Source organism: Cricetulus griseus, chromosome 2 (genome assembly GCF_003668045.3).
Source record: "Cricetulus griseus strain 17A/GY chromosome 2, alternate assembly CriGri-PICRH-1.0, whole genome shotgun sequence".
NCBI lineage: Eukaryota > Metazoa > Chordata > Mammalia > Rodentia > Cricetidae > Cricetulus > Cricetulus griseus.
The window spans coordinates 125,691,217-125,716,124 of NC_048595.1; the positions used below are offsets into that span (position 1 = coordinate 125,691,217).

Here is a 24,908-nt window from a genome sequence, read left to right on the forward strand (position 1 = left end):
TGCTGGGGTATAGGAACACACATTTCTGGGGCATCATCTGTTGGGTCTGTACCTGAGAAGGGGAGTTTGGATTGAGGAAAGAAATAGGCAAAAGACAAGAGATAGTCAGGACACCTGGTAAATACCAGAATTCGCCAGAGTTTATTGTTCAAAGATCCTTTATACCCCTGTCAAAAGAGGGGGAGAAGGCAAAAGGCTTCCTTTCCAATGATACAAGGAACAAGAGTAAGTACCTCTTTAATACCGGAAACATCAAGTAACTACATTAAGTATTCTGTTTTTTTAGACACGACATGACATGACTACACCTTAGGCCAAACATCTTTGTTGTTTCCCCTTGGAGGAGCAGTAGTGGTTTGAAACTCTCCGACCTTAAGTCAGGATGAAGCGGAGCCATTTCTATGGGTCCCGACACTGGGGATTAAATGTAAGGCCTCATACATGTTAATCATTTGCTGTTCCACTGAGCTACACCACAAGTCTTTCATGTATGCTTCAAGTAATTCCTCTATCTGGACAAATATATCATGAGAAAATAAGTTTGCTTTTGTTTTTGTGATTATCATATGTTTCAAACTAGGATTAGACATAAAAACTACTGGCTAGATTGTTTATTTCCATAGTCCAAGTTGTGTGACTAAGATAAACAAAAATATCTTGCTTTAATAGAAATATGATTTTGTTTGCACACTCCTAACCAAGACATGATTATGCTGTTTCTCACCATAATTTTTACACATAAAACAGACTAATATATTTATATACATTACAGGTAGAATAATAAAACATACTTTCATCTGATTTTTAGATCTAGTATTCAATCAAAATTTCTCCTTGAATAACAGTTATGCAGAGGATATGTACACTGAAATGAAGAGGAAGCTTAGCTTTACTGCAGTCTGCGCTGGTGTAACCTAACTAGCTAGAGGATATGCAATTCCTGATTGACAGCAGGACCAGCAGTATGCAGATTTTGTAAGGGAGAACACCCAGCTCAGAAACAGTGATTAGAGCTCTGTTAGGAATCACTACAGTCACCCTCGTGTTTTCTAGGTTCCCGTCTAAACTAGATTTGTAAACAAATAGCACAAAACAGTTCCTCTTTTGTTTTATTAAAGTGATACCGCAGCGCTGTTTCAGCCCATCAGCCAGGCATACATGTGTGGACATTTGATAGTCTCACCAAATCAGCTAATTTTAAGCTGTGTTTCATGCTTATCTCTAGACCTTTGTGCATTAAATCCTATCTCGAGCTGCTCTCTTTACACACAAGTGTTTTGCTTGTGCTTTCTTGCCTTCTGTGAGAAGCTTTATGTAGGTCAGGCTTGGCTTAAGCAGCTTTCCCCAACCTGCGTCAGCTTAAGCTGGAGGAATTTTAATAAGCCCTCCCCTGTAGGCGTGGGCCTAAATGGGGCTAGCCTAGTTAAGCCTGATCTTTCTGTTTGTGAAAAGAGCTGAGCAGAGCTGAAGGCTGCATGGTGGATTCAGAAACTGCCTACTTAATTTCAAAAGAACAATGGTAGGAAAGGCTAGATCTTCCAATTTCACCCTATCTGAAAAGCTTGATCTGCTAAGCCTTGTGAAGCCATATGTGAAAATTCTCGAAGAGCACACTAATAAAAATTCAGTAATAGTAGAAAAGAATAGATGTTGGGATGTCATAGCAGTTAACTATAATGCAATTGGAGTAGACCGCCCTCCTCGAACAGCACAAGGCCTACGCAGCCTTTACAAAAGGCTCAAAGAATATGCCAAACAGGAGCTATTGCAGCAAAAGGAGGCCCAATCAGATTTTAAAAGCAGTATTTCTGAGCCAACCAAGAAAGTTATGGAGATGATTCCCCAGATTTCCAGCTTTTGCCTGATAAGAGACAGGAACCACATACAAAGGTAAGCTTTATTTTATTTTGTTGTGGGAAATGATGGCGCCTCCTAGCTCTTGGGCCCTGGCTTAGTTGTGATAAAGATGTGCATGGCAAGCATCCCCACAAGGGGAGCCATGAATAGTGTCTTTGTGTTGCTTTCTTAAAAAAAAAAAAAAAAAAAAAAAAAAAGCTATGAGGAATTTTTCTGTTGCGCTTGATTTAAACAGCTTTTTTACTGTCTTCCCTTATTTCATCTGCCAGTTTCTGAAAGTAAAGATTAGGAAGAATTAATGGGATGAAACTTGTGACATCACTAAAAAACTTTAAAGAATTCAGCAGCATATACAAAATAATGGCTTTCTTATGACATTTTCATACATATATTATGTACTTTGATTCTATCTCATAAACTTTTTAAGCCTTAAAATTAGATTATTTGCTTTTGAGATACATTATTCGTATTAAGATTACATTTCATTGAAATGGGTTTCCTGAAAATTTTTTATGTAAAATTTGTATGAAGTTAGTAGTTTTGGAGCAAATGGAAACTTTGTTTTTTGTGAATTATTATTACTGTGTATGTTTCCTCAGTATGTACTGAACTTACAACTAAAATCAAAGTCATTAATGACATGAATGTGTATGTGAAGACTGTCTAGTTTTTCTAATATACTTGAAATAGATATAACATTAATTAAAGAAGTTAATACCTAATTAAGAGATTCAGATTACATAATAAAATTAAGTGTGATTGATTAATGGTCTAGTTTCACTTTGATATTGGGCCCTAGCAAAGGGTAAGCTTTCTCAGGTTGCTCTCTAAGTTATAAAACTCAGTTGTGGCCAGAGCAGCCTGGGTTAGGGCTTGAATGTTCTGTTTGATTATTTGCCTCAGAATCTTACAAGCTGTTACCTGTGACTAATTCACATTTTAACTCTTGACATAGATAAAAATGTCAGCTCCATTCTTCTACCAATCAGTTAAGGTAATTTAAACAAACTGTAAACCCTTTGTTTGTTGAAGGGCCTTTCAAACAAAGATTCAGTGTGCTGTCCTGCTCCAGGAGAGGCACTGTGTAAGCAAAGCTGCTGATTACTTGTGGAACTTGAAATTAGGAGAGAAACAGGAAATCTTTAGCTGAGCCTCTCTGCTGCTTTGGTTACTTATTAGAAAATATTTTTTGAGATTTTTTTTTACCCTATCCTGCTTATTTCTTCTTGATAGCATAAATTTTAAAAAGCACCCTACTTGGCCATGCAGTGGGTTCTTGGGGCCACTGGTAGGAATTTCCACTGTTATGACAAATGATGAGATTTTTATGTTGGATGGACAAGAATTTCCATAGTAAAATTGTTTGACACTGCCTTATTTGTTTTGAATTTTGCCACTTTCATAAACAGCTTATAGAAAAATGTTTTTTGTATTACTGGTAAACTATACCTTTTGGATACTAAATTTAGATTTTCACAATTTGAAACTTACATAGACACTGTATTTTAGTTAGTTGTCTATTTAAAAAACACAGTGAATACAGAAGATAACATAACTAGTTACCTGTTTACATTTTGATCATTATAAACATACACACCTGAGTTTTTGACACACCAACATTTCTCTGTTAAGAATGAGTTAGCTAATTGTATATTCTTATATCTATTGTTTAAATTGCAGTTTATTAGGTTTTTTAAAAAAGGAAGAATAAAAAATATGCCACTTATGTTAGTACCTGCATTGATATTTTTCTGCTAGCTTATTCATTTTATATACTTATGTATTTCATATGCTTATACATATTTAGCTGAAATCATCACAAATCTTAATTATCCCAGAAGTTTATAAATCTATAATTTTGATTATAGATATTTTTATACAGATATTACTATTAAGTTGATTAGACTGTCTCAGAATTTTACTGCATGTGTTATGGTTTTTTTTTTTTTTTTTTTTTTTTTTTTTTTTTTTTTTTGAGACAGGGTTTCTCTGTGTAGGTTTGGAGCCTGTCCTGGCATTCACTCTGGAGACCAGGCTGGCCTCGAACTCACAGAGATCCCCCTGCCTCTGCCTCCCGAGTGCTGGGATTAAAGGTGTGTGCCACCAACGCCTGGCGCAATGTTTTTTAAAGTATTCTATTTTGTAACTTATTTAACAACTTCGAATGATTTTTTAACAATTTTATGTCTCTAAAAAGCAGATTATAATTTATGTTTTATAATCTTTTTGATCCTCTAAATTTAGATTTTCAGTTTTTAGAAATTTTTAGTTCTGTTTACCTTTCTTGAGACTTTCTCTAAGTTTTTGTTTTATTATTTATAATGTTTCACCAAAATGAAGTGAATAATCTAGGCATAAGCATATTTTTAATTTATATGGGAGTATAATGTCTATATGCTATATGTTACTTTGCTGTAGAAATTATAAATATAATTTAAAATAACTTTTATGGTTTTAAGCTTTTCTTATCACATACTTTAGTTTAGATCTGCGGTTCTCAACCTGTAGGTTGTGACCTACTTCAGGGGTAGAATATCAGATATCCCCCATATCGGATAGCTACATTATGATTCATAACAGTGGCAAAATGTTTGGTTCCATAAATAGTCTACCGTCTTCCTCAGAGTCATCAGCTTTTATGGCTTGTAGATCAATCCAGGAGAACAAAAGCAGGGGAACACACCAAATGATTCTTTACAACATTTAAGAATCTCAACAATGTAGGGACAAATAATGTCTCTTTGAGAACATTAAAATAGCTTTTCTGGGCAGTATTTGTGCCAAGCCTGATGACTTGCCTTTGATCCTAGTACCTAAGGAGAGAGGAGAGAACCAACTCTGATATATTGTATTCTGACCTCCAAATACATACAAATAAATACATGTACTAAAAAGTTTTTTTTTTTTTTTTAATTTTTAAAGGTTTCTTAAGTCTGGTGAGATAGTTCTGTCAATAAAGTGCCTGCCACACAAGCATGAGGATCTGTATCCAGGCCCCCAGCACACAAGTCAAAGGCTAGAAATGGCAGTATTCCTGGCACCAGGAGGACTGGGAGAACTGAAGTTCATTGGCCAGCTGCCTTCGCTCAGTGGATGAGCTTCAGGTTCAGGGAGACTCTATGTCAAAAAAAAAAAAAAAAAGGTAGAGAGCAATGGAAGACCCTTGACAATGTCCTTAGATCTCATATGTGTACACAACACAGACACCCACACCCACATAGGCACTCATAAAATGGCTTTTCTTTATTTATCTTACTAAGTTTGAATAGTATTTGTAATTTTCTGTCATTGTGAGAGCCTAATACTAAATTTAAGAGCAGAGGGCTAGGCATGTAGATAGAGAGCTTCACTCAGTTATCAGCATCACAAAACAACAGATTAAGGATGGAGGAGACCTATATGTGTATATTATTAAAGTCATAGTCTTAGTCATTTTTTTGTATTAAACACTTTTTGTATAGTTTCAAATCATTATGTATATATTTTTTCAGCAGTTGAAGAAAGGCTTTTTGTGAGGTGAGGAATCATATGTATGTAGCAGACACAGAGAAATAAACCCTTTACAAAGCAGGGACTTGGGAACCCCTGCCTCAAAGAAAATCCCATGGTCTCATGTTGTTGTTGTTGGTTTTTTTTGTTTGTTTGTTTGTTTGGTTTTTGAGACAGGGTTTCTCTGTGTAGCTCTGACTGCCCTAGAACTCACTGTGTAGACCAGGCTGCTCTCAGAGGTCTGCCTGCCTCTGCTTCCTGAGAGCTGGGATTAAAGGTGTGGGCCACCACAGCCCAACTTTTTTTTTGTTTTTGTTTTTGTTTTGACTGAGAGTACGGTATGTATCCCATGCTGTCATGGAACTTGAGATTCTCCGGTCTCATTCTCCCAAGTGTTGGGGATATAGGTGTATGCCATTACTCTCTCTTCAAAGATTTACAGCTAAGGGCATATTATTATATTTCATAATATAATGAAATATAAATATGAAATTGTTCTTTAAATATACTATGTTTATTATTTATAATTTTTTATTTTTTACATGTGCTATAGTGCAAACTTGGATGAGGCTGCCCAGGCTGGCACCAGCTCACTGCAGGTAATGGTGGATCACCATCCTGTTGCTATTACAGTGGAGGTAAAGCAAGAAGAGGACATTAAGTCATCCCCTCCACTGTTTCCAAATCCTCAACACAATGATACTTCAGAGCAAAGAGAAGAGCATGAACTGGTACATGTTATGGAAGAACCCTTGTCTCCATCACTTTCTTCTGTTGATATGAGAATGACATCATCTCCATCTTCTATTCCAAGGAGAGATGATTTTTTTCATCATGAAAGTGGAGAACACTTTAGGTCTCTGCTAAGATATGACCCTCAGATCCTGCAAATGTTAAAAGAGGAACATCAGATAATTTTAGAAAATCAGAAGAATTTTGGATTATATGTTCAGGAGAAGAGGGATGGATTGAGAAGAAGGCAGCAGCTAGAGGAGGAGCTACTCAGAGCGAAGATTGAAGTGGAGAAGCTGAAAGCGACTCGTTTACGGCATGACCTGACCGAGTACAGTAGTCTCTAAGAGTCTTTTCAGTCTTGCAATTTGATAATTTTAACTTTATCAGAATTAATTTGGATTATCATGAAGCTGAGCACATGTCCTATAAAAATGTTGTTAATCTCTCATATAAAAAAAGCTCTTAACATGATTTTCTTTTCCTTTCCAACCCTATTTTTTTAAACACAAGTTTCTAAGTATTTAATTTTCTCTTTAATACTAAAATTTACTGATTGGTTGACATGGTAATCCAGCTCTTTGTCTTCCCTCAATTTTTTTTCTAAGACATTTAGTTGTTGGCCTTATGTAAGATTACAAATAGAGTTGTATATAGTGTATAAGCCTGTAATTGCAGCACTTGGGAGGGAGAGGCAGGGCAGAAGATCAAGGTCATCCCAATTTCAAGGTCAGCCTGTGCTATGTGGAGTACTGTGTCAAACAAAACAAAATGCACAAAATTGTATAAATGCATAAATAGTGTTTGAAAGTACTGAATCTTTAACAGTTTTAGTTACAACTTTGAAGGTTAGATTTAAAAGGGGAGAGAGGGAGAATGTGTTGGTGTTGGATTAAGTACCTAATGCATGGTAAGCACATACCTTTGTTGCTGAGCTACATCCCTAGTCCAATTTTTTTTTTTTTTTTTTTGAGACAGGATCTCATTCTGTAGCCCAGGCTAGCCTGGGATACAAGCTCCTCTTGCCTCAGCCATCTGAATACTGGAATTATAGGTGTGTGGTATACTCACAGTAACAGAAAACTTGTATGCATGCTATGGGTTTTGTCTTTACCTTTTGAAAGAGTGGGGTTAGACCTTAGAGACAGAAAGTATTTGGAAAACACTTCAATTTAGAAACGGAGGTCAGGGAAGATGCCATAATTATTCTAGGTAGCAAAGCTTTTGATGGCAGAGTAAATATGGGTGCTTTTTCTTTTCTTTTTTTTTTGAGGGAGCAGGGGGAAATGGTGGTGGTAATTTTTATTCTTTATTCTATAGAAGAAGTAAAAACTCAGAATTCATTTAATTAATTAAGAGAATTTATTTAATTAGAATCACATATTGGGTTGGAGATGTAACTCAAGAGTGGAGCTCCTGGTGTGTTTGAGTCCCATCTCCAGGGACAGAAGGAAACTTACTATTGGACAGAAGGAAACTATACATTATTGGGTTATGAAGTCTAGGGAATTGTGTCACCACCCCACTCCCTCTCTGTTGGTCCTGCTAAAAGAGATCAAGTCTTTTTATTGAAAATATTACATATTTTGATTTGTGATTAAAATTATCTTAGTTCATTTTAAATGTTTCCTTCACAGTAAAGTTAGAATTAAACAAAGTGTAAACTACATAGAATAAAAATAACAAAAATCATGTTTACATATAATTTAACTTGTAGATTTTTAAGTATGATTTTTAAATATTGTTGTATTCATGGAAATAAAATCTTGATTTTTATAAATCTTACATATTGAATTTATGTTAAATATTTAATATGTGTCTCACATATTTGATTTCCATTTTTTCTGGGATTTTGATGAGGAAGGACTTTAAAAAGCCAGGCTTTTGGATGGGGCAGGTAGAGTTTCAGAAATACTGGGGATAAAGGGTGCTTGATGTCTGTGAGCACTTACAAAAACACAGGATGGAGTAGATCAAGGTGTCCAAGCACATATGCTCTCTAAGCCAGGCAAGTTTGAAGGGAGGATAGGTAGAAAGTTTGGGGTAACTTGAATGACCTGGAACACACTCTGTAGACCAGGGTGGCCTCAGTCTCACAGAGATCATCTACCTCTGGGATGCTGGATTAATGGAGTGCTTGGTGGACATCTTTCTTGACTACATTGGGTAGCTTCTGTTTAGTTCAAGTTGAATTTTACATTCAGGAATACGCCAGAAATCTTATTTTGTGTGAGATTTTCCAGTTTCTAAATGTTTGCAAGTCATTCAGAATGCTTTTTAAAACAGTTTAGGCATGCCAGCTCCAGGGCTTTCAGGCTTCTAATTGGTGGTCTTTAGAGTAAAAAGCCCAGGTGAGGATGTGGCCATGGTTTGATGATTCAGGGTTCTTCTGGTGTAATCAAGGCTCCAGGGTTCCATCCACAGCACCACAAACACAATGCAATTAAGACAATAGTGTCAGTCCTGAACTGGAGTATCAGTGTTGTATTACCTCTTTAGAGTGTGAATCCATCCAGTGAATCAGAAACCAGGGGTAGGGTTCAGCAGTCTGTGAATAGTGTCCTCTGGGGACTCTGATGCTAGCTAATGGTTGAGAGTTGAACTTGGTGCTTAAATCATGGCGGCTTCTCAATGGTTCTCATTGAAGAGTAATGTGGGTAAAATGTCAGTTGTTATCAAATTATGGATTACATTAAATGCTATTTTCATGGAGTCAGATTTAACTGAATATAAAGTGAGAAGCTGTTGAAGGCCTTTTGATTATAGAGATGACACAATTAAGATGTGAATTAGGGAGAATGCTATCAAATGTAGTGATATAAGTAATGGTTATAGAAATAGAAAGAGTAAATAGAGTGAACTCTTAGGCTACTAGGTTAATTTGTTTATTTATGTTCAAGGTCATAATGTATTCTCATGGCAGTTTGCCTTTTTAATTTGTGCTATGGTTTTCAGTTGAAATGTAATGAATCTTCTAATTTGAGGTAATATATTTTATAATATAATTTTAGTAAATAATGTCTACAGTAGAAACCCTTTTGAAATTATTCAAAATAAGATATGATAAGTCTAATTCTCATTATTTCAGCATGTTGCTGCTCAGACTTGGTAGTTAACATTCAGTCTGAGTATTGACTTTGTATAGTATAGCGAAACCCATTTACAAGTGTCTTTGTAGAAAATTAATTCTGTGAAATGTTTGTAGAAAGTAATTCAGTGTTTAAAGAAACATCTTTTTTGATGGTTTGGTTCTATAATCAGTGTAGAAATTAAAAAAATATAGATGTCTTTGAAAATTCCTTTGTTGTACATAAAGTAGTATTGTAATCACACTTTGGCATTGTTCAAATTTGCTGTTTGTGTCAAGTGGCACAATTTGTTAGTAGTTAAGGGCTATGCAGAATAATAAACCTATTTTTTTGTATTTTATATCTACAATTCCATTCATTAGAGTAAGCTTACTGAATTTTTTAAAGAGTCACTATTGTTTTAGTTGTAAAAGTTATAAAAGCATAATAATCCTGCCCCATTCACTAATTCCTTCCCCTATGTAACCATATTTTCAAAGCTGGTTTATGAGAATTCCCAAGTAAATCAAAGAACTAGCCACTTGACCATAGAACCTTTCTTGGGCTGTTGTTTTAATTTGATCTTGCAGAGCGTGGCCCAGGGATTTTGAGTTAAATCTCACCACCTCTTTCTTTGTGATATTGAGACTTTGAACTTGAGGACTACCTGTGACTTGTGAGCAGATTTTGCTGAGGACAGGTTTCCCTCAGCGAGTACTGAGGAGGAAGTTGTGTTAGCAATGATGGAAGCTGCCTGACATCTTGGCTACTGGGCCATCGTACAATGTGGGATACCCTCATACAGTGTGGGAAATGCTGGGAACACGGGGTGGGGTGCGGTGTTATTTTGTTTTTATTTTAGGTGTTTCTGTAGAGATACTTCAAATGTGGTAAATGATTATTTTATCTGATCTCTCTCTCTTTTTGTTTTTGTTTTTTTGAGCAGAGTTTCTCTCTATTGCCCCGGCTGTCTTGAAACTCACTATATAGATAGACCAGGGTGGCCTTGAACTCAGAAATCTGCCTGCCTCTGGTGCTGGGATTTAAAGGCATGCGCCACTATCGCCTGGTTAAGCTTTTTTATTTTTATTTATTTTTTATTTTTTAAAGATTTTATTTATTTATTATGCATACAACATTCTGCTTCCATGTATATCTGCACACCAGAAGAGGGCACCAGATCTTATAACGGATGGTTGTGAGCCACCATGTGGTTGCTGGGAATTGAACTCAGGACCTCTGGAAGAGCAGTCGGTGCTCTTAACCTCTGAGCCATCTCTCCAGCCCAAGCTTTTTTATTTTTAATCTCATGAAATATTCAGAATAACTCCCTTTTGAATAATGAGGCAACAACTTGTATGATTTCATTTTGAGTTGCTCTACTTTGGTTTCTCTTTACTCATATAAATGTTAAAATATGTGTTACAGCCCTATGCCTCCTTTTAGTGTGATGTCATTTAAATAGCCATGTAACTCTCAGAGTGCAGTGAATTGTGTTGACTGTATTACACTGCTGCTGAGGGTGGCTGAAGAAGTAAATTATACTGATTTATATATTCTTTTTTGGTGCCATAACTCAGAGTTTAGTATAGTAAAGGTAAAAGTTTTTGATGAAGCAAACTTGAAGAACAATTATCTAGAAGACTGTAATAGATACCAAATATACTGTATCTAAATATCATACTTTAAAACAATCTTAAGGTCCACAAATTCTCAAAGTAAAATATTTGGTTGTAAATACTTAAGTAAATGAAGTTTAGTGCATAGTTTATAAATACAGGAGTAAGTTTTTAAATTAGGCAATCTAATTAAAACGAACAGAATTGTGCTGAATCTTTGTATACATTTTTTAGATACTACCTACATTTTTTGTCTAAATATGTGCTTTTATTTAGTTCTTTTAAATAATATATTAAGTACCTGTGACCCCTCCAGGGTGATTAATGTATTTTTATAGTCTTTTGAATTGATTAAGCTAGTAGGTATAACTTGAAATTATATTATTTTTTCAATTGCTCTGTAAATAATGAAATAAATAAATGAGTAAATGCAAATAAAAATATCAGCACAATTTACTTATTTTGTTTATTTTTCTTTTGAGACAGTTTAATGTAATGTAGGTTGATTTTGAGCTCCCTATTTACCTATAAATTACCTTAAAATTTTTCCTATGCCATCCAACTTCATTTAGGCAATGCATAGGATCAAACCTAGGTCTTCTTGCATGCTAGGTAATCACTTTGTCAAATGAGCTAGGGATCAAACATCTCTAGCTCCAAATGAATAACTAATGTGAATGTATCATGAGAGCTAGTAGGTCTTCCTGTGTGAGTTTACTTGTTAAAAACTTCTAATTCCAAACATTTTATTAACCAACTATTTAGACATACAAAATCACTGAAAGAATTTTGTAGTAAATATTTATATACCTACCTGCCACGAAGAGTCTACAATCAATCTTTTGCTAACATGCAAGAAGGCCTGGATTCAATCTCCAACCTTGGGGAAAAAACAAAACGATTCAGAATGTTAGCACATTACAGTTCCTCCCTCTTCCTCTTTCCTAGTCAGTCTCCTTATACCTCATCCAACCCCTGCTGATTGTTTAAAATCCAACATAACCAAGTACAATGGCTCATGCCTTTAACCCAGCAGTTGGGAGGTTGAGTTGGGAACATCACAATTTAGAGGCCAGCCTGAGCTGCATGTCAAGACCCTGCTCAAACAAGCAAGCAAGCAAACAAATACACCTACATAACATTTACCTGTTTTAGAATTTCATGTTATTTCTAATTACTGCTTTAGAAAATAACCTGGCTGTGCTGGCTCATTTTATGTTAACCTGACACCAAGGCTAGAGTAATTTGAGAGATGGGGACCTCAACTGGGAAAATGCATCCATTGGATTGGGCTGCAGGCAAGCCTATGGGGGCATTTTCTTAATTAGTGATTGATGTGGGAGGGCCCAGCCCATTTTGGGTGATGCCATCCCTGGACTGGTGGTCCTGGGTTCTATAAGAAAGCAGATTGATAGATGCATTTTTGCAATAATAAATAACTGTATGTCTATGGGGTCCAGGGAGTAGAGTGTGGTGGTTTGAATAAGAATGGCCTCCATAAACTCCTATGTTTGAATGCTTAGTCTCAGGGAGTGGCAATATTTGAAAGGATTAGAAGGATTAGCAGATATGGCCTAGTTTGGAAAAAGTATGTCATTGGGGGTAGGCCCTGGAGTTTCAAAAGCTCATGCCAATTCCAGAGTCACTTTCTGTCCAGGGATCAGGATAAGGCTCTCAGCTACTTTTCCAGCATGCTGGCTGCTGACATGCTCCCTGCCATGATGATAATAGATTGAATCTCTGAAACTGTAAGCAAGCCTCTAATTAAATGCTTTCTTATATTAAAAAAAAAGAAAAAAAAGAAAGCAGGTTGAGCAAGCCAGTAAGCAATACTCCTCCATGACTGCTGCATCAGTTTCTGCAGGTTCCTACCTTCCTTGAGTTCTTATCCTAATTTCCTTCAATGATGGACTATGATGTGGAAGTGTAAGCTAAACAAATCCTTTCTTCCCCAACTAGTTTTTGGTCATGGTGTTTCATTATAGCAATAGTAACCCTAATTAGGATACTATCTTAATATTTTTAGTATTCTATTTTTTTCCTCTCTCCTCTTAGTAGTTCATTGCATTTTTATTATGGAATGGTATTCTATTATATAAATCTTGAAAGAAATATATGTCTATTTTACATATAACACTTGAATTTTGGCATTCACTGTTTTTTATTAGGCAAAGAAAGTTATAGGTAATTTTTAATTTGAAGCCATTTATATGTTATTGTACACTTTGAGAAAATTATAGTTGGTTGATGATGGTGCCTTCAATCCCAGCACTTGGGAGGCAGAGGCAGGCAGATCTCTGAGTTTGAGGCCAGCCTGGTCTACATAGTGAGTTTCAGGACAGCTAGGGATACTCAGAGAAACTCTGTCTTGAAAAACATTTATTTTATGTGTGGGGTGCTTTGCCTATTTATGTCTGTGCACTGTAACTGTGCTTGTACCTGTGGAAGTCAGAAGAGGGCATTGGATCTCTGGGACTGGATCAAGTTACAGATAGTTATGAGTAGTCATGTGAGGCTTGAATCAAACCCCAGTCCTCTGGTAGAACAGCCAGTGTTCCCAGCCACTGGGCTATCTTTTAAGCCTCCATTGTTTACTTTTTAGTGTAATGATGTAATGAAAGTTTTCTTGGGGCCAGGGTTGTAGCTTAGTTTATAGAGTGCCTGCTTAGCATGCATGAGGCCCAGGTTCCATCTGTAGCACTACCCATAGTATGTGCTTGTGTTTCTCTGTAATCCCAGCACTCAGGAAAGTGGAGGTAGAAGGTTCAGGGTCATCGTTGGCTAGATTTTGAAACCAATCTAGACTACACAAGACTTGTTTCCTCACCCACCACTTGAAAAAATTCCTAAGTTTCTATTCCAGTTATATGTTAATACATTTGTGGGGACTGAGAATGCCCCATAGGATCATATATTTGAATGTTTGGTTCCCAGTTGGTGAACTGTTTAGGAAGGATTAGGAGGTGTGGCCTTCTTGGAAGAGGTGTGTTACTAGGAGTGGGCTTTGAGGTTTCAAAAGCCGTTGCCTGGGCTGCGTTGGCTGTCATAGGAGAAGGATGGGAGAAAGAAGAGACCTCAAATTTTGTTTTCAGTCATTGCTCTCCAGAGATGGAAAATAGCTATGGTGCTTGGTCGAAGAGTTGTACTTGAGTAGTATTGTACATCCATATTGCCTCTTTGTGAGTTTCTGGAGAAGGAGTAAAATGGACTGAATCTCCTTCACTGCTTCTAGTCAGGTGGAAAGAATTGTTGACAAAAGGAAAAACAAGAAAGGAAAGACAGAGTATCTTGTGCGTTGGAAAGGTTATGAGAGTGAGGATGACACGTGGGAGCCAGAACAGCACCTGGTAAACTGTGAGGAATACATCCATGACTTCAATCCACGCCACAGCGAGAGGCAGAAGGAAGGTAGCTTGGCCCGGGCCAACAGATCCTCCCCCAACAACGCCCGGAAGCAGATCTCCAGGTCCATCCACAGCAACCTCTCCAAGACTACCCCCAAAGCGCTCGTAGTGGGCAAAGACCATGAGTCCAAAAACAGCCAGCTGTTGGCCACCAGCCAGAAGTTCAGGAAAAACACAGCCCCATCTCTTGAAAACCGCAAGAACATGGACCTCGCCAAGTCAGGGATCAAGATTCTCGTGCCTAAGAGCCCCGTAAAGGGCAGGACCTCAGTGGATGGCTTTCAGGGAGAGAGCCCTGAGAAGCTGGACCCTGTAGAGCAGGGTCCCGAGGACACCACAGCACCAGAGGTGACTGCAGAGAAGCCCATTGGAGCTTTGCTGGGCCCTGGTGCAGAACGAGCCAGGATGGGGAGCAGGCCCCGAATACATCCACTAGTGCCTCAGGTTTCTGGCCCCGTGACTGCTGCCATGGCCACGTGCTTAGCTGTTAATGGAAAAGGTACATCTCTGTTCATGGATATGCTAACAGCCAATGGAACAGCCACCATACAGACATCTGTTACAGGAATGACAGCCGGAAAAAGGAAATTTATTGACGACAGAAGAGACCAACCTTTTGACAAGCGCTTGCGTTTCAGTATGAGGCAGAGAGTGCCTACAGATACAGAGATATTGTGGTCAGGAAGCAAGATGGCTTCACTCACATCTTGTTATCCACAAAGTCATCAGAGAATAACTCACTAAACCCAGAGGTGATGAAAGAAGTTCAGAGTGCCCTGAGCACCGCTGTGGCCGACGACAGCCAGCTGGTGCTGCTGCTCAGCGCTGTGGGCAGTGTCTTCTGTTGTGATCTGGACTTATTTATTTTATACGACGTCTCACGGACGACAGAAAGAGAGAAAGCACTAAGATGGCAGATGCTATCAGAAACTTCGTGAATACTTTCATTCAGTTTAAGAAGCCTATTATTGTAGCCATTGGACTGGGAACATCCATATTGCCTCTTTGTGATGTGGTTTAGGCTAACGAAAAGGCTTGGTTTCAAACACCCTATACCACCTTCGGACAGAGTCCAGATGGCTGCTCTACCGTTATGTTTCCCAAGATTATGGGAGGAGGGTCTGCAAATGAAATGCTGCTCAGTGGGCGCAAGCTGAAGGCACAGGAGGCATGTGGCAAGGGCCTGGTCTCCCAGGTGTTTTGGCCAGGGACCTTCACCCAGGAAGTCATGGTTCGCATCAAGGAGCTGGCCTAATGTAACCCAGTTGTCCTGGAAGAATCCAAAGCCCTGGTATGCTGTAACATGAAGATGGAACTGGAACAGGCCAACGAGAGAGAATGTGAAGTGCTGAAGAAGATCTGGGGCTCCGCCCAGGGCATGGACTCCCTGTTAAAGTACTTGCAGAGGAAAATCGATGAGTTTTGACTGGCAGGCTGAGCAGGACATCAGTGGCTCCTACTTGCCATGGCCATCCTCAACAGTAGCTCATGCTTGGAAGCAGGACTGGAAGCATCCAAGCTATTTATTACCGAGGAGTTTTTAAGTACTGTAACTTTAAAATAACTACAAAGCTTCTTTGTCCAAGCGTCTTTATTTTATACTCATGTATACACAGTATAAAAATGTAATTGAGCACCAGGCTGCTCTTAGAAGCTCTAATTTTCTTGTAAGCTAGTTGTGGGGGTTTTGTTGTGTTTTTTTAAAGGAATTATGTTTTCATTTTGGATGACAGAAGAGTTTGCAATAATGTTTGTTTTACTCATTTGTTTTTTTTTTAAATCTAGATCACAGACCCTAAAGAGTGCTAGCCAGCCTCACCCTCCTCCCTCTGCCTATACAGATGCAGAAATATCTGAAACATGTTCCTGCATCTGGGTATTGGGGGGGTGCAAGTACCTCGATGCTGAAAAAAATTCTAATCAAAATGAAAACCAACTTTGTAGGAAAGGCATCATTGATGAAAAATCCCACATGAAGAAATCATGTCTGCAGAGGGAAACGAATAGGGCAGTATTCATGAGTCACTCCATAACCTGAGTGCTACTTGCTAAGTTATGAATTAGCATTGGTGGGTTTAAATCATTTTTTCTGACCCTTTTGAAAGACTAACTACGTAAGTGCTTCTTGTGGCTGGGTGAGGAATACTACTTTGCATAGTTTTGTCTGTCTATCTGCAAATATGATTGATGTATTACACCAAAAAAGTATTTTTATGTTTATAAAGTATAATTTTTAGGTTCACTTAGAATATATTTTATTTAATTTAAAATTCTCTTGGCACACTATTAAATATAGAAACTCCTTTCAAAACAGAAAAGAACTACCTTATATTTGACATTTATTGTTTTCGGTCTCTGCTTTTATGTCTGCTGTATACTGTGCACAGTATTGTGTTCACGAGTACCCCATGGAATGGGGACTGATTCCTGACTACAGGCGCCTATTACTAGTTAGGCTTCTGGGCTTGCAATCATATTGAATGTATGAAGATTGAAATAAAATCGAAACCTTATTTTTGTACAGTTTTGAAGTTTATACTCAGAACTGACGCCTCCCCTGCGTGTGGAGCATTGTGCAGTGTGTAAATCTGCCTTTACCGTGGATGGATTGGTACAGTATTTTTGCATCTGTGGGACCTACTCTTTTGTTCAGTAGTTTGGACTATATATAAACTGTACAATCTGTAAAGTTTTTATAGAATAAATATTCAGCTGTGAAAACTGGTTAAATAAAACTAATATTTCTTAACACACACACACACACACACACACACACACACACACACACACACACACACACAAAGCCGGTGCCAGACCTAGCCTCCCTCTTTTCTGCCTTCTACCTGTGGATCAGGATACAGGCTCTCAGTTACTGCTCCAGCACCAGCATGGCTGATTGCCACACTCTCTGCAAAACTGTAAGCAAGCCCACAGTTAAGAACTCTTTTTATAAATTTGGTATTTCTTCACAGCACTATAAAATTAAGATAGCATACTTGAAGTTCTGGAGGTTTCAGCAATTTTAATAAAAAAAAACCTGTAGAAATTTTTAGTTTTGGAATTGATTACATAAGACACTTCAAGTTTCCAACTTGAATATTTAGAATTGTTAAACTAGAAAAGAATGTGAAAGGCTTTGGCTTAAAGATACATACTTGTGTCATCCTCTTCTTAGGAATCATTCATTTGTAATAAAATTCCCAAGACTGGGTATGGTAGCATACACCTTTAAACCCAGCATGCAGGTGGAGCTCTGTGAGTTCTCTGTATCAAGTTCCAGGTCAGCCAAGCCTTCAGTGAGCCCCGTCTCAAAAAGAGATGGGATGACTGCCATCAAGAAGAAATTACCTTATTTTCCTTAAGACTTGGTTTTACCCTTTGTTCTTGCTAAAAGGCCCTCAAGCCTCTTGTTTATCTTTTCTCTTTTGTATTGATTTAGGAAGTATACTCCAGGGTCTAGGATCTAGAATGGAATGGATTTCAGAAATAAATTACTGTGATAGTGGAATTTGGGGGTGGTTAGTCAGGGAAGTGGTAAATTAGTATTTTCTGTGATTTAGGTTTCTGGGTGTAGGAGGTTATGTTCCTTGTTACTAGTCCCAATGGTCTTCATTCTACTCCTAGGAGTCCCTCATCTTTTCCCTTCCCTGACCTGTGGGGCTAAATGACATAAGGAGAAGAGCAAAATGTTGATGTGGTAGTCAACATTTCAGATGCATTTGCTGTGTGGGAAGTTGCCTTCTAAGCATTATAGTTATGTGGGCTCGTGTGCACACACTCACACACACACACACACACACACACACACACACACACACACACACACCTGTCTGGGAGGTAGGTGTTACACACACACACACACACACACACACACACACACACACACACACACACACACACACAGCCGTCTGGGAGGTAGGTGTTACACACACACACACACACACACACACACACACACACACACACACACGTCTGGGAGGTAGGTGTTAATATAACTGATTTTTGCGTGTGTATGTGTGTGTGGTGTGGATTTCCGTTGTCTTGTGTGTTTGAGCATGTGTGCGCATTAGCATCTGCCCAAGGTATTGGATGTGTTCCTTCATGGTTCTCTACTTATTTTCTGAGGCAGGGTTCCTTACTGCACCCAGATTTTGCTATTTTGGATAGTCTGGCTGGTCTGCTTGCCTTGGGGGAATTTCCTGTTTCTGCCTCCTGACAGTTGATTGCAGGCGGGTGCTAGGAATCTTAATGCTTGTGCAAGTGCAGTATCCCCTGAGTTGTCTCCCCAGCTGCCTCACTTCCGTTGTATAGACTTACCAGCTGGCACAGAGGAGTTCAGTACTTTGTCCGAAGCTACCCAGTCACTAAGTGGCAGACTCGGTGTTCAATCCCAGCCAGCGTGGTTTGGGCTCTGGCTCCATAGTGTTTGCTCATCTGCTGCTCTACAAAAGGATGGGAATACTGCTGAACTTCAGGTTTCAAAACTAATTTTAATTTCTCAGTTTCCAGAATTGAATTGTCCTTTTTCAGGAGTGGGAGCTTTGGACACAGCAATAATGTTTTTAAGACTCTGAGAATTTGGTCTTCTATATTTCTAGCCAACTTTTTTTTGGGGGGGAAGACAAGGTCTAATTATGTAAAATTCAAGCCAACCCAGAACTAGGTATATAACCCAAATCCAGAACAACCCAGAACTCTGTATATAACCCAAGCTGGTCTTTAACTGTGCATCTCTTTCCTCAGCCTTCCAGACCCTTGCTGTCATGTCTAGCTGTTTCTGGTCATTTGATAAGGTGTGTCTCTAACTTTGGGCAGTTGAGAAATGTTTAAAGAGGACTTTTTTTTTTTTTCTTTCTTTTTCTTCTGGATAATAGAGAGCAGAACAAACTTTAAAGCTGCAGTATGTTTTGCTCAATGCATAGTGACCTCAACTGGGGGAATTATATGAAAATAATCACACCCCACATTTAAAAACATTTTTGTGTGTGGGTGTTTTGCCTATATGTGTGTCTGTGTACCACCAGTGTGTCTGGTGCTGCTGGAAGCCAGAAGAGGGCTTCAGGTCCCCTGAAACTAAAGTTATAGATGGTTGTGAGCTGCCACTGTGGGTGCTGGGAATCAAACTGAGGTCCTCCAGAAGAGCAGTTAGTGCTCTTAACCTCTGAGCCATCCTTCATCTCTCACATTTTTTTATAGTTCAGAAATTGATCAAAATATCCTTTTTATAAACCTTAAAACTTTTTCAAGAACAACAAAAATAATCAACACATGACCAGGTGGGGGTTTTGATTTTTTTAGATTTATTTTTTTCTTTTATGTGTATATGAGTGCTCTATCTATACCAGAGAAGGGCATCAGATCCTACTATAGATGGTTGTGAGCTAGTGTGTGGTTGCTGGGAATTGAATTGAAGACCTCTGGAAGAGCAGCCAGTGTGGCTCTAGGATAGGCTCCATACCTACTGAGAAACCCTGTCTCGAAACACCACCTCCCACCCCAAAGAGACTTTATTATTAATAATCATATTTTAGTGGAGCCAGTGGACTGGCTCACCCATCTTCCAGTGTCTCATAGAATACTGGCAGTAAGCTCTTGTAAACTGGGGTGCCCCTTACAGACATTCTCAGTGGGGGAAAGGGTCTTGGAAGTGTGTAGGCTGTGTGATCCCTCTGATGCTCTCAGACAAAACTATTTGCAGAGAACAGGTCGGTACTTGTATACTAGTATTTGAGTGGGCACATACTTTCATTTTTACCTGACAAGTTGGTTGTAACTGCTCTGATAAATGTAAAGTGGAATGTCATTGTTAGTTTTCTCCTGAGCCTCCTGAATGCTGGGATTGCAGGCATGCATGAGCACACAGGCCGTTTGTCTGTGAGGGGGTTCTTACTTCATAGACTAGGTTGCTCTAGATTGGCCCCCAAGTTTCAGGGTCCCAGACCTCGTCTTGTTCTCTCTCTCTCTCTCTCTCTCTCTCTCTCTCTCTCTCTCTCTCTCTCTCTCTCACTATTGTGTATAGAATTGAAAACTCTTCATTTTTTGCCTGGCCTTGTGATGTAGACTCCTCTATTTGGAGGCCAAGGCCTCTGAGCTGAAGGCCTATATGGACTATGAAGTGAGTTCATGGCCAACCTTGCCAACTTAGTGAGACCAGCCTCAAGGTCAACAGTGAGAAGAGGCCTGGGGAGGAGCTCAGTTTTAGAGTGCTGGACTTGCACCATGGGGGCTGTGCTCTAGCCTCAGTACTGGAAAAGTCCCATTTTCTGTTTTTCTTCCTAGCATGTAAGAATATGATTTTTTTCTGAGTCCTTTGTTCTGTGATCCTGCAGAATTATTGGCTCTAGTCATCCATTTTTTTATTGGCTAGGGATTTCTGTGGAAGCAGCCATAGCATGTACAGATAAGTATTTTAATTCAGTCTCACTTGTGTTTTGCATTTTTTTTGTTTGAAAATGGTTATATCTTACTATCCAGCAGTTTCACTCATTCCTGTGACATCAGAGCCTGGCCATCTTTAACACCAGTTACTTGAGAGCCTGAGGCAGGAGGATCCCAAATTCAAAGGCTAGCTAGGCTACAGGCTAAGTTTGAGGCCAGCTTAGACACCTTAGTGAGACATTTCTCAAAAAAGGAAAGGAAGGAAGGAAGGAAGGAAAAGGAAGGAAGGAGGAAAGAGAAAGAAAGACGGGCTGGGCTGTAGCAGTGATAAAGTACATGCTCACCTGGCTCTAGATTTAAGGGCCTAGGTTCAGTCCCTAATGCCTCAAAAAACAAAAATAACTTCATTTTTATTTCAGCATTTTCCACAATAACCAAGACATGGCTCTGAGTATGGTGGTATGTACACATAATCCCTACACTTGAGTGGAGGTGGAGGGTCAGAAGCTGTAGGCCAGCTTCAGCTTATAGTGAGTTTGAGGCCAGCCTGGGCTGCATGAAACCTTGCTTCACTCTTTCCTCCAGCCCTGTGATTTCATCCCTACAAAAGATGGAATCAGTGTATGTGTCCATCGACACATGAATGCGTAAAGATGTATTGTCTCACAACAGACAGCCTTTAAAAGCAGGGATCCTATCATTTGTGGACACATGGGTGAACAAGTGAAAAACTACTGTATGATTTCACTTACATGAAGCATCTACAGATGATGAGATGGAGGCACAGTATGGCAGCCACCAGTGGATAGAGTGGGAAATGAAGGGATGTCAGCCAAGACACAATGTTTAAGTTGTACAACATAATATGTGTAAGTTTTGTCAATTAAAAATAAACCAAGAAAAATAGAACTTTTTAATTTCAGAAAACTCTGCAAGTTTATCATGTTAATTAAATTAGTCATTAAAACATAATTTTATATATTTCTCCATGATAGGTATTAGAATAATAGCTTTAATTTCTAGGGCCCCAAAAGTTTTATGGTGACATGTTACTCTATTTGAGTTGAGTTTATATGGCTTATATTACATTCATTATATTCATGGTAATGATTATCCCCAGTATTTGGATCTTTCAGTTTCCAAAATGACCATGTCAAATACTGAAGAATTGTTTTTACATTTATTTGTGTGTGTGTGTGTGCGTGTGTGTGCGCGTGTGCTGTTGAAGGCACTTGTGATTGGAAGTCAGATGGCATTGTGGGAGAGCTGATTCTCTCCTTCTACCATGTGGATTCCTGGGTCCAAATGTAGATTGTCAGGCTTGGCTGGAAGTGCCTTTATCCGCTGAGCCATCTCATTGACCTGTAAATACTCTTATATTCTTTCTTAATACCCACTGACTTGCTTATGCATATGATTTTTACTGTTATTACTGTCATAGACAGTTTCATGCAGCCCAGGTTGCCTCACTAGGGAGCAGAGCATCCTCTGGCCTTTACTTCCAGCATTCTGGGATTACTGGTAGAATACACTGCATGACTTGCTGTGCCTATTTACTTTTTTTATATAAACTTTTTTAATTGTTAAGATTTATTTATTTATTATATAGAGTTCTGCCTGCATGTATGCCCGCAAGCCGGAAGAGGGCACCAGATCTCATTACACCATGTGGTTGCTGGGAATTGAACTCAGGACCTCTGGAAAAGCAGCCAGTGCTCTTAACTTCTGATCCTTCTCTCCAGCCCCAGCCTATTCAACTTTTGTTTGAATGACCTTGATACTTAGATATTAAAGTCATCTTCAATAATAATGTTTTAAATTTATTTTTTATTTCAGTTCATTCAGCCTGTGAAGAAATCTTAGAGTCTAAGGCACAAGAAGAGGAACCTAGTAGTTTGGTTAAATACTTCAGTGTTGTTTGGTGTAAAGCTTCAAAGAAAAAACACAAGAAATGGGAAGGCGATGCTATTCTTATTGTAAAAGGAAGGTCTTTCACATTGAAAGATATGGAAGGCAAAGACATTGGAAGAGGTATTGTGATATATTACCTGTCTTTATGATTTGGCCTAAAATTAGTATATATTTATGACTGTACATTGAGACACAGTTGTGCTTTATAAAGGAACAGATTGGGATGTTATGTAATTGAATTTTGTGCCTTAACTGTATATGATACATAATGTTTTTTGTAATAGTGAACCCAGCATTCTGAGTTATGCTAGCTCATATGGGCAAATTCTGTCCTACCATTTAATTTTCTCTGAAAGATGACAATGAGCCACAGGTGTCTTGGCACCCTACTGAGATTAAGCAGTTTGCCATGGTCCCTGTCTCCAACCCCAAATGTAAAGAGCTGTCACTTAGAAGTTCAATGCTATCCAGTTTCAGTGCCACTCTATAAAAATTTGGACTATAGAATAAGGAGATAAGGGTTAGTCCTGACTAGATCCACATGGCTGAACTGGAGGACACCATGGTTTCTGTTGCACAGCTCTTCTGGAGGAACTTGTCCTAGTACAAAACAGTCTGCAGATCCAGATGCTTCACTTTGGAGTTTTTATATTTGCCTGTATTGTTTAGTTTTGAGTTCAGCTGAATTATAGAATCTGTTGTAGATATTCATTCACTCACTTAAAATATAGTTAATAGTTTGTTTTTTAGCTCATATGCCAGCTACTATGTTGGAGTAAAGATTCAGAGATGAAGATATATATATATATATATATATATATATATATAAGCTTAGTAAGATATAGCTATATATCGTATCTATATCTATCTATCTATCTATCTATCTTAGTAAGGAGAAGGCAAAGTAATTGATAATTAGGAGGTGGTAAGATAGTTTCAGGGAGAATTCTTGCCACTGCAATGTCAGTGTTGAGAAGTAGCCTGGGAGACCAGGGCATGCTTCAGAGGGGATGCCATTGAAAATCTGAAGGGGAGATGGATGCAAGGATTTGGTTATATTTTATTAAAAAATGATTCTTTTAGTATTAATAATAACACTTTGAAAAAGTTTTATTTTATTTTTAATATGTGTATGTGTGTATTTCTGTGTGTGCGTTTGTGCATATGTGGAGGTCAGAGGAGTTGGGTCTCCCTGGACCTGGAGTTACAGGAGGTTGTGAGCTGCCCAGCATGGGTCTTCTTCAGGATCAGGAAACACTCTTGACTGCTGAGCCTTAAGGAAACTTTAAGAGACACTGCAGAGCTTTTTGTGGTGGCACACATTGGAATCCCAGTGCTTGGGTGCTGATGCTGGGTTGTAAGGCCTGCCTGGGCTGCTGCTGCTTCTTGGTGTTTTTTTTTGTTTGTTTGTTTGCTTTTGTTTTTAACATAATTTTTTAAAATTGATTTTTTGGGAATTTCATATCATGCACCCCAAGCCCACTCATATATTAGTCTCTCCCTTTCTGCCCCCTCATCCTTGAAGTGTTCCCCCCAAAGGAAAACTAAAACAGAAATAATAAAAGCAAGATAAAAATACAAATAAGAATATTATACAAACAAAAAAGAAGGAAAGAAAAGGCAAATAAAAAACCATTTTACTCCTCTGTCTTTCCTGCCTTTCCATCATTTCATTCCTCTTAATGGAATTGGGAGATACTGTGTATCATGGTGAATACCTTTTTGTACAAAGAGTTTTACTTGCAAATGTTCATTGTGTAATGTGTTGTTGGTTTGGTTCAAGGCCTCTGGCTTCTGTTACACCATCAAAGCTGGACCCTTACCAAAACTCCTATCTGATAGCTTGCTGTTGCCCCAAGTCATGAAGCTTCTGTGCCCACGGTTTCGAAGGACCAGTCCCTTCATGTGCTCTAGCAGGCCACAGATGGTGCAGATGTTGGGGAGTGCCAACTCAAAGTCCAGGGTGTGAGTCTGGGTGGCAGCTGAGTTGGTTTGACCTGGCCGCTAGGACCACCCACCTCAGGTGGGAGTGGAGTGGAGCCAGCTCGCCCACACCTGTGGTAAGGGGGGCCCAACTCTCCTAAATGGGGGATGGTACAGCTCTCCTATTAGGGACAGGGCCAGCTCCCTATTCTGTGGTCTCCCTGCAGGGGTGTTTAGGTTCCATTGTCCAAAGGGGTGGGGTCAGCTCTGCATGCAGCCTGGGCTTCCTTTTTTGTTTGTTTCTTTTTATTATTTAATTAATTTATTTATTTCACATCCTGACTGCAGTTTCCCTTCCCTCCTTTCCTCCCATCTCTTGCTCCCACCTCTCCTCCCCCTCTCCTCCCCTTCTTCCCCAATCCACTCCTTTGTTTTTGTTCATAAAGGGGCAGGTAGCTCTCTTCCATGGGTATCAACAAATTATCAGCCTGGGGTTCTTAATGACCCTGTCTCAAAAACAAAGACAA

At 38.8% G+C, this 24,908-nt stretch overlaps 2 protein-coding genes and 1 pseudogene across 6 annotated transcripts in view; all 3 read left to right on the top strand.

Moving 5' to 3' along the window:
• Rad54b (RAD54 homolog B) overlaps positions 1-24,908 on the top strand; it is a 77,826-nt gene that overhangs the window by 26,715 nt on the left and 26,203 nt on the right. For all 5 annotated transcript variants that reach the window (XM_027403519.2, XM_027403521.2, XM_027403522.2 and 2 more), the window contains one exon: positions 22,384-22,578. In XM_027403519.2, the coding sequence (XP_027259320.1) occupies positions 22,384-22,578 (195 nt within the window). The remainder of the gene's footprint in view (positions 1-22,383; positions 22,579-24,908) is intronic.
• Fsbp (fibrinogen silencer binding protein) lies at positions 1,319-9,507 on the top strand. The gene is made up of 2 exons (XM_027403523.2): positions 1,319-1,890; positions 5,900-9,507. The coding sequence occupies exons 1-2, from the start codon at positions 1,517-1,519 to the stop codon at positions 6,423-6,425; spliced, it is 900 nt and encodes a 299-aa protein (XP_027259324.1). The 5' UTR covers positions 1,319-1,516; the 3' UTR covers positions 6,426-9,507.
• Positions 13,213-16,922, top strand: LOC113834417 (annotated as a pseudogene).

Coding starts and splice junctions, on each gene's coding strand:
- Fsbp (XM_027403523.2), top strand. CDS start 1,517: ATGGTAGGAAAGGCTAGATCTTCCAATTTCACCCTATCTGAAAAGCTT. Junction 1,891..5,899: donor GACAGGAACCACATACAAAG/GTAAGCTTTATT, acceptor CATGTGCTATAG/TGCAAACTTGGATGAGGCTG.